General features: G+C 31.8%; 1 protein-coding gene and 1 pseudogene across 1 annotated transcript; one reads left to right on the top strand and one right to left on the bottom strand.

Annotated features, from left to right (window-relative positions):
• Positions 1-1860: 1860 nt before the first annotated feature.
• Positions 1861-3474, bottom strand: LOC123896494 (uncharacterized protein At5g23160-like). The gene is made up of 2 exons (XM_045946872.1): positions 3262-3474; positions 1861-2451 (listed from the first exon to the last, which is right to left on the bottom strand). Exons 1-2 carry the CDS (start codon positions 3472-3474, stop codon positions 1861-1863), a joined length of 804 nt encoding a protein of 267 aa, XP_045802828.1.
• Positions 3475-5126: 1652 nt separating this feature from the next.
• LOC123896493 lies at positions 5127-9135 on the top strand (annotated as a pseudogene).
• The last annotated feature ends 1175 nt before the right edge of the window (positions 9136-10310 follow it).

Genomic DNA, 10310 nt, shown 5'->3' with positions numbered 1-10310 from the left:
TCAACACGTTTTTATACCATTTGTGTTTGACACTTTTGGCTTTCTAGCATCAGATGCTGCTGATTTTTTAAAAAGAGTTCAAAGGATCGTGCATACCAATATTGTCTCTCCTATGTCTATGGATGTAGTTTTCAAAAGGATTGGTTTTGTCATCCAAAAAGGATTAGCAGTGTTGTCCGTTTGCCTTTCACTCATGTGTAATTATTTTGGAAATATATATATATATAATAGTAATTATCCTAAAATAATAATAATAATAATAATAATAATAAGAGGAGGGTAATAATAAAATAAGTTATTTATTCAAACTGGACTACAAAATTATACTTAAATTTTATTTATAACCGGTTAAACTTAAATTATATAAAAAAAATACAAAATAAGAGGACTTAAAAAATACATAAAATTAAATAAGAGAAACACATAAATAGCTTATCTTAAATATCTTAATTAGCATACCTTAATTTAAAATATGACATTGATTTCAGCGTCGACTCGAGACATATTGAGACTTGAGGCAAATATTAGAATTATATTATTTTAAGGATGTTTAACAATCTATTAAAATTTAATAAAGAAACAATCTATTAAAAAAATGTTTAACAATGATTTTTTTAAAAAATTAATAGTAATATTACTTAAAATTACTATTATTGTTTAACCTTCTTTTTTCATTGATGGTAAAAAAGCATATATAAAACTGCTGTAGCACTAAGGGTGCATTTCATCTGCGAAAAACATGAGACTGGACAGGATAACTTTTATTGTATCCTATTGGATTTGAAATTGGTTATGGGACTGGACAAATTAAGTAGCAAAAGACATGACAAAAACATATTTTGTCCCTCACTGAATCACGGGACAACTTTTTGTCCACAATACAACTATAAAAAATATGAAAATACCCATTTTATTTTCGAATATAAAAATGTTATCATCTTATATCTCTCTGGTACAATTTTGTCATGTCCTGTATTATTTTGTTCTATCATGTACTGTCCAGTCCTACTATTTTACGAATCAAATGCACCCTAAACATCAAAAGAAAAATTGAGCATCAGGCAAGAGGCCATGTTGTCGAGAATGTATCCTCTTGATTATTTTTTTTCCTTAATTTTTCCCAATTTTCACATTTCAACCATCAATCAACTTCTCTCGAGTTAACCTAAGAGTGTGTTAGGAAATAAAACTAAGGTAGAATCCCATAAACCTTGTTGTAGCAAAGGGTAGGGGAGCAACAAGTTGAAACATGTTAATGAATGACGGCCTAAACAAAGTTTATACCAATTATAAATTACGTTAAAACATGATTGGACTTGATATGCGCTAAGCAAACTCCGATTGTGAAGTTTGAGACGGTTAGGATGGCAATAAGCTTCAAGTACGGTGGATCACGGTGGAAAAGGTACCTGCAAAACACATTAGCACTTCAACAAAATTCAATATATGATCAAGGTGGATGATGATACAAGAAATACTTCCACTCATACAAAATTGTAACAAGTAGAAACCAATCGGCTTAAAATTGAGAACGAATTTTCTGTTGTGACATTACCATGAAGTGAAATCACATTCTTTAAAGGATTAGCGGCACGGCTGTTAATCTTTCAAAAAATTCTTTAAGATCAATATGTTTACCATCACACAATTCACAAGTTATAGATCAAACATTGACACATTGTAACTATATATACATATGTACAATTCTACAACTATCATTATTCTCCAATTACTCAACCCAAAGTTCATTAATAGAAATCATGCATACAAAATTTGTATACATGCTCACATTGTTACAAACTTTAGCAGCCTCGAAGAATTTTGAAAATACATCAAAAGAATTAAATAAAAAATTGATCCCTATGACTTTGTTATAGGGGTCGAACTAGCAGAAGTCAAAAGAGAAGCACGACTATGACTTCTCTCAAGGATCCCTTCCATAATAATCTTCTTCTTATATCGAACGGAATCAAATTCACTCTCTCTATATGATCCAACTCCTTTGAATTTTCTTCTTTGTCTAAAAGGCACAAAATAGAACCAAATTGAAGTACATAATATAGCAAAAAATTTACCCCACAAAATCAAAACCAATAGACTAATAATCCATAGCATACATAAAGCTATGTATCTTTTGGTCTTATCTTCAAGAAAACTACTTTTCTTTGATACACTACAATTAGTTCCTTTTAGTGGTGGTGGTTTTGGTATGTTATTTACTTCATGAGATGAAGAATTTGACATGTGATCATGGTATGATGAAGTGGTTGAATTAAGAGACGATGTGGTTGAGAATAGTGATGGTGAATTAGCAATGTTTGAAGAAGTGTTTGAATTTGAAATTGTTCTACGTGTTGATTTGAGTTTGTTAATGGTTTCTGATTCTGTGTTGCTGTTTGATCTTGAAGTTGAATCCTTTTTTGTTTTCTTTATTCTAAGAATCTTCTTCATCTGTCATATAATGTTCCAAGAATATTATGTTAGTGTAGACCCACCAAAACAATACAAAAAATAATACTAATCAATATTTTATGACAGCAAAATGAATTAGATTAAAGATTCATTTGAAATTAAGAATATGAAAATCTCTAAGTAAAGAAATAGGAGTACAAGTAAAAATTATATGTACCCACATGATAATATCTGTCTTAAAAGTAGAGTAATAAATTAGAAATTTTGTGTGAATATATCATTTCTGAATTTGACTTTTTTCCTGAGATATTGTCTACTTTAAAACTTATATGAGTTCGCATAATTTTGTCCATTATAATCGTCTTGTTAGACTAAAGTATATCATGTGTATGAATAGTGTTTAATGTTTATACACTATCATCAATTTCGACTTTCAAATGATGAATGTGACAAACGATATCATGTAGGAGTAGTATTCATATAGCATTTATTAGCCATTGTTAACATTAAATGAATCATTTTAATAGTATATGAGAACCAATTTTTTTTTTTTGAAAACCAATTTTTTTATATGAGAACCAATTGGCAACGGATAAACAAATTAAGAACCAAAGACAAAATGATCAATGAAATCAAAGAGTTCTTAAGTGATTATTATCCTTTGGTTCAATTTAAGCCATTCTATATCCGTACAAGATGTACTTTTTTTTTCAAAAATTATGTCCAAATGATTAATGTTAAGATAATGACAAGTAGAATAGAATAAAATAACAAGGCAAAAAATCGAAAAGATGGATGAAAACAAAAAATGCTTCAAAAAATAGAAGAAAAAATGAGAAAGAAAAGTACCAATGATGTGTCATAGAACGCCTTTCTAAGAGCATGCCATGCATCCCTTCCTTTCTTCCGCCTACGACTGCCGCATTCTTCCTTCGCCATTGAAGACAAAACGACACCGTCTTCATCCGCCGCAGCAAGATATGCAAGAACAGGGTCGGCGGTTCCCCCTTTTTTTCTTCTTTGTGGTTTGAAATTACGATCGTCGTCGTCGTCAACAGCCATGGCTTTGAAACACGTTAACAACGATCTCTTATGATATTTTCCTTTGTTCATTTTCGCAGATTCCATAATATGAACAATAGTAATAATAATAATACCTAGTAATAATATTAATATATGATTTCCTATTAATTTGAAGAAGAGGAAGACGACGACGAAGACGAAGACGAATAAGAAGAATCAAAATCAATAAGAGGGTTTTGGAACATGAAATTTTCTACAAAATTAAGAAAAATCTCATGTTGGATACGGGCAATGATGAATGTTTTTTTTTGTTTGGTTTTTTTTTTTTTGGGAGAGAGGGTGGCGTTTGAGATTTTGTGGTCCGGTTATGTCGCTGTTTAGATACTGTTTTTGTTAGAAATGTTGCATGGAAGAGAAAAATGAGTTCATTTCATAATAATGTATTAATAATAAATTTTCTTAACCATTTTAATTGAACAGTTATGTCTGTTTGTTATTATTATTACTATTTTTCTATGTTTTTATCTTCTTATCTTTTTTAAATGGATAAATAAATATCTTTAATTGCTTACGTGTAATAACTAATAAGTTGTTTTGACTTTTATATTTTTCTTTGTTTGTTATTATATTATATATTATTTTTCTCATTTTCCAAAAAAAAATATTATTTTTCTTTGTTTTTATCTTCTTATCTTTTTTAAATTGATAAATAAATATCTTTAGCTGCTTACGTGTAATAACTAATAAGTTGTTTTGACTTTTATATTTTCTTTTTGTTATTATTATTATTATTTTTTTACAAAAGGAAACTGAAACTCATATCATTTTTTTTTAACTTAAGAAACTCATGTCATTTTATTATATAATAAATTGTTAATACAATGTGGAATCAAATTAAAAATACGGTGATTAGATTAAGAAATGGTCGCTCTAGCTAAAGTGTGAGCGATCATATTCGCTTGACGCATAATAGGTTTCACCTCAAAGCCGGAATTTAGATACAACATACATTGATCTTATGAATAATAGAGCTAAATTCGGTTGTTATTATTAGATTGCCTAATAAGGTGTTTTGAATTTTATATTTAATAAGTTGTTTTGACTTTTATATTACTAAGTTATTTTTGGGATTTTAATTCAAATGATCCGAATCTTTAACTTGTTTTAAGTGACTAAAATTGATAATTTAGCAATTTCTTTTAATAAGTAAACTAACTAAGATCATAAATGAGTTTATCGGTTAATTTGAATAATAATTATAATGTCGTAGGTGTGATTTAGTAAGCTAATAGTTACTGTAGCAGAGGGGTTTATCTTATCTTATTATACTAAAAGTAAGGCTGCTTTGTCAGCCCTAATCCTTTGCTAACTTGCAACCCTAAACTTTGTCCAATTGGCCTTTGACATCTTTTCCTAGCATCCAATACAATCTTGACACCTCTAGGTTTGCATCCCTAATTCCCTTCTCCCTTGGTAACCCTAATTCCTATCAAATGGCCACATGTTGAGAAGTGAGAACTAAAAACTTACACATGGATAGCTACATGGAACACATGCATTGGGCCCAATAAAATATATATTTCTTTTTTCCCAATTTTTTTTCATTTGTCAAGTATTTTTCTCTCTCTTCTCTCTTTTCTCTCTCGTACTCTCTCTTTTCTCACCATCCTCACTAACACTCTCATCTCTCTTTAACCTCAACCATTCCCAATCTCTTTCTCTCTGCCCTCCCCCATCTAATCCTAACCTCCACCACCATCTACAAATCAATCACTCGTGAGAGTGATTTTTTGCCGAGTGAAAGAAGATTTACCGGCGGGAGAGAAGTTCCGGCGAGGAGGAGGAGTTCCGGCCGAGAGAATTCTTGTGGCGGTGACACGGCGGTGCTTGGTGACGGCGGCGACGATTTCTCATTCTTTCCTCCGGTTAGATCCCTTACTTTCTATTTATTTTATTTTATTTTTTTGTATTGCTTTTTTTTTGTTAGGATGGTTGAAGATTGGAGGTGGTGGTGATGTGTGGTAGTTATGGTGGATGGTGATAGTGATGATTTTTTTTAGGTTTTTTCTGTTCTTCCCCTATCAATTTTATGCTCTGCAAAAAACCCCAACATTGAACTTAAATACGGTGGATGGTGATAGTGATGATTTTTTCACTCTTTAATGATGTTTGTTTTATTGATTGAAAATGGTGGTTTGGTTTGGGAATGATTTTTTTTGATTAATTTGTGTGTTGAAGAAAGTTGGTGTTTGAATTTGGAAATATTGATGTGTTTTTGTGGCTTAATGGCAAGCTCTCCTCTCTGTGTTGTATTTTTGCAGACTCCATGGAAGGATAAGGCTCCTCCAGAACTCCATCTTCCTCCAAGCTAGCCAAATCTGGTGGTGGCAAGCAGAAGAAGGTTCGTTTTTCTCTTCAAAGTGTTTTTTTAAAAAAAAAAAATTGCAGCTTTTGTTTCATCGTATGTGTAATTAATAGTGAATTTCAGAGCTTAGATTCATTTTTTGCAGACCCAAACAAATATCAAACTGTAAGATCCCACATAATTTGATTTAACTATTTATATGGTTAAATTTATCAAGCCACACTTTAATTAATAGTAAATTTCAGAAGCTTATCATTGAAGGTTCTCAGGCCACAGCAAAGCAGACAGCAGAGTTGCTTCGGTCTGTGATTTCACAGCAAAGGGTGCCTCAAACAAACCAGGCTACAACTCTGATTAATGTAGTAAGGGCTGTGGGGGAGAAGCTTATCGCTGCTATCCCTGTTGGTATGCTGAGATGAAGTGTTTGCTCTTTTTAAATTACAATTAAGCATTATGTTTGTTGTCTTTATGGAAGTCAAGTATGTATTTTTGGGATAAAAATACATACTTGTGATTTGTGGATAATAGAGGTTGATTTATTGTTTGGCTATCATAAAATGTTATGTATGTGATTGCAGAGCTTGCTGTGGGGAATATTGCAAGGCGTGTTTTGCACATTATAAGGGAGGAAGATCTTTCCCTTGCCACAGCTGCTATAGCTGGTTTGGAGCTATCAGCTGTAAGTGATGATGAAGATGATGTGGAGTGAGATGATTATCCTGTTTTATCTGCTGCCGCTGTTGCAGCTGCTGCAAGAAGCACCTTGCGCCCACCATCATTGCAAACTCTTCTAGAGGATGCACCTATTTCATCCGCCATTCCACACACATCTTCTTAAGGGGGTGATTCTGAAGGGAAAAGTAGATATGAGTATTGTATACAGCCTCTCTGCCTGTGGGGGCAAGATTGCATACATCTACGCTTCCCAAACTCCACTTGGTGGGAGCGAGCATCGTATTTTTTCAGTTCTGATATTCAATTGCTTTTGTCATTTTGAGTTTGACTTTTGTTTTTCTTTGTTTCAGCTGTTGATAAGGGTTCAAGAGGTCGAAAGTTGAAGCATGATGTCATTGAAGCAGTTAATGAACTAATTCAAGACATATCTACTTGCTATGAACAAATAGCTGAACAAGCAGTAGAGCACATTCATCAAAAGTTAGTTTTACCTTTATATACTCTAAGATGTGTGTGTTTATCTTTTGCCTGTTTGAGTGCTTGCTATGTTTGAAAACATTTTACATCTGCTCACCATAGGCAAGGTTGGTCAGTGGCTCTGAAAGGCTTATATGGATATTTGTACATATTTACTTGCCAATTTTTTTAAGAGTCATTCTATTTATTTTGTGGCCAATGCTAAGATTTCTTACTATTGGCTAAATAGACATTGATAAATTATTTCAATACCCAAGAATTCTCCACATGGGTGATTGAAAGCTTTTGCTTCTTGAGTAGAGTATTCTATACTATGCCATATGTTGAACATACAACTATTTCTAGATGGTTAAATTTCTTAATCATAAACTAAACTGTCATTGTTTTTTTTAACAATTAGATAAGTAACTGTGCCTATTTTAAAAGTTTGGTGCTGTGTTTTTGTGTTTTCTATATTATTTTAATAGTAGTGAGGATTGGACTGAAATCACAAAGATTGATAAAACTGTAAGATCCCACATAAGAAAGAAAGTGAGATGGAGAGGAACTGGATTGGTGGTCCAACAATGATACTTAGTTCTAAGGATCTGAGACCGTATCTTCACTTGGCGCCGGATTTTGATCACTATAAGGGAAATCACTTTTATGTGCCTGTGACAAGAAAAGGATATTGGCATGTTAATTACTACATATAATTTTTTCCATGTATAGTATTCTTTTTCGTAACCTTTTTTTTGTTTTTCTTTTCAGTTTGTTATGGGAGGTGTAATTATTGATGGTAAATCCACTGGTATGTGTAGATTGCTATAAGCATAAATTCCACTTTATTTTCCTAATATTTCATAAATTGATCTTAGCTTTAATTTCATTGGTTTGACGTTTTCTTATTGTCATTCAGGATATTGTGCTGATGGATGTGCGGCCATTGCTGACTCGAGGACTTATTTGTTGGCGGGTTGAATGGTATGAATAAATGGCCTGTAGATATAGATTGAAATTTAGATTTTTTTTTTATTTTTTTATTGTGGAGTTTGATAGATTGTTAGATTTGCCACTGATGAAAATTGGAAAGGAACTGTTAGATGGGATACTGATTACTCCTTTCTATTTCACTTTAAATTGTTTTCAATTTTAACATGTTATACTATATGCAGCACTATGATTGGTTCTTTAATGATACAGTGTATCTTATTTGGGGGCTTTAGAAATTGAAAATTTGTATTCTATTGTTCAATTCCAACTCACCAATTTCGCGAAATCCAAACCATTTTCAATTGTTTGCCATTGCACAATTTTCGATTTTCAGTAACTGTTTTGTGTAATGGTGCAGAACAAATGTGAACCAAAAGATTTGTGGCAGGAACCTTTGGTCCCTGCTTCTTCTTGGACACCATGTTCTGATCAGAGAAGGTGGGAACCTAATGGTATGTGTGTCTGAAATTTGAAATTTGACGATTATTATCATGATTCATGTCTATGCATAACTACAATTACAAATAAAGAAAGGCTTATTGGTCCATTATGAGTACTCACAGTTTGCTCTCTTCTATTGTACTACTTCAATAGAGGGAAGTAATGGATACATTTTGGTTACTGCAAATGGTGGGATCAACCAACAACGGGTAGTTGTAAGTGTTCTTTGTCGGACTGCTATTTTTTACGATGACGGTTTAGAATTATTTAGGATTAATTTATTTGAAAGGGAAAAAACATAACAAGCTTTGTCTTAAATGATTTTAGTGTCATTTAAGCTGATTATGAGTTGCAACAGGTTTGTAATGCTGTCGTTGTTGCTTGCAGGTAGTACTAAGTTGAAAGTTGAAACTAATCTTTAAGAATATGTCATGGCAGCCATGGTTCTAAAGTAAGGATTCATCTCTTCTCCATTTTTGTCTATCACTTCCTTTCTTACTCTCTCAATTTTCATCAACAGTTTTCTTTTCTTCTATCCAATAAATCGTATTTATTAAAAATCTATGTGATTTGTGTTGATTATTCATCTATTCTCAACTACATGTAAACATTTCCGTAGCATTTAATTCAACTTTTATATTGCAGTTGAGTTTAGACTTTACTAACAATGAATTTTTACTTCAGTTCAAAATTGAACAGTTTTGGAATTGAGAATGAGGAACTTGCAGCTAAGGTGGAATGGTTTCTATTTTTGTCTGCTGATTCAAAGGTTTGTTTCTTGAATTGTGTCCGAGCATGAAATATTTTATTAGCTATTAACATTTTAGTCAATAAGAGAATCAGATGCAAGCTATACATGTATGATGTTATCTTTTTATCTCAGATATGATGAATTTCCAAATTTTATGCAGGGAACTTTAGATTGTAGGATATGATAGAAGATTATCAATTTGGAGTTTGAAGTTATCAACCAAATGAATGGAAAAAAGGAGCTATGATTATTTTTGAATTATTGTTTAGAGGAAAAGAGAAATAGATTGAGTCTATGTATTGATGTTTTTCTTTAAAGTATATCCTAATGCACTCTTGCATCCTTATTGTGCATTGAAACATTTTTTTCTTCATATTGTCATGATAATGATAATTTATGTGGTTGTTTTTGTAAATTGAATTTGGCTTCATATGATATAATGAGATTGGCCTAGAAAAATCTTATACATTGAAGGTTGATGAGAGCAAAGGAAGGTAGAAATAATTCTCATATGTTGAAGAATACTATTTTGGAACTTGCTATCATGTCCTTCAGAAAATTCTTCTATCATCACTAAAATTTCTCCTACCTATATTTTGAATAGCACTCCTATGTCCCATAGCACTTCTATCTATTCTCAAATAGTAGTAATCTTCTTTCTATAAATGTCATAGGTCATAGAAAGTTCCATTATAAAATTTTGTGTGATGATTCTCTTGAAGTGAGCATATGGTCTGCATTTATGTTTGCAATGATCAATTATGTTTAACCCACTTAATTAAGATTAAATTATATGATGCCTTTAATTTAAAACATCCTATATTTGCAATGATATATTATGCTTAACCCACTTAATTGACAGCATTCATGATTGAAATAAATTTGGTGTTCCGCCAAATGAACCAATTTGATTAATTTTTATATGTTTATGACTAACTTCATTTGGCTCATAGCATCCATGATTGACAACAACCATGATTGTTATGTATATGACGTTCTTTCAAACCCGTGCATCGCACGGGGCGGTGACTAGTTTAATTTAATTATCATGTGAGTTAACAAATTGATAGAAGTAAGTGGTTTTAGATTAATAATTTCTGAATTATGAATTGAAATGTAGGAATTACAATGGTTTGTCATCCTTGGTTGTAGGTTTCTTTTGAAATCTAATTATCTAATGTCTTGTTAACGAGT

This window comes from Trifolium pratense, linkage group LG7, assembly GCF_020283565.1.
Source record: "Trifolium pratense cultivar HEN17-A07 linkage group LG7, ARS_RC_1.1, whole genome shotgun sequence".
NCBI classification, from domain to species: domain Eukaryota; kingdom Viridiplantae; phylum Streptophyta; class Magnoliopsida; order Fabales; family Fabaceae; genus Trifolium; species Trifolium pratense.
Note: the sequence above shows the minus strand (reverse complement) of the source record. Positions and strands in the feature narration are given on the sequence as shown.

Excerpts from the sequence above, each read along its gene's own strand:
- LOC123896494 (XM_045946872.1), bottom strand. The coding sequence starts at position 3,474 with ATGGCTGTTGACGACGACGACGATCGTAATTTCAAACCACAAAGAAGA. Across the intron at positions 2,452-3,261 it reads CGTTCTATGACACATCATTG|ATGAAGAAGATTCTTAGAAT; the intron begins GTACTTTTCTTT and ends ATTATATGACAG.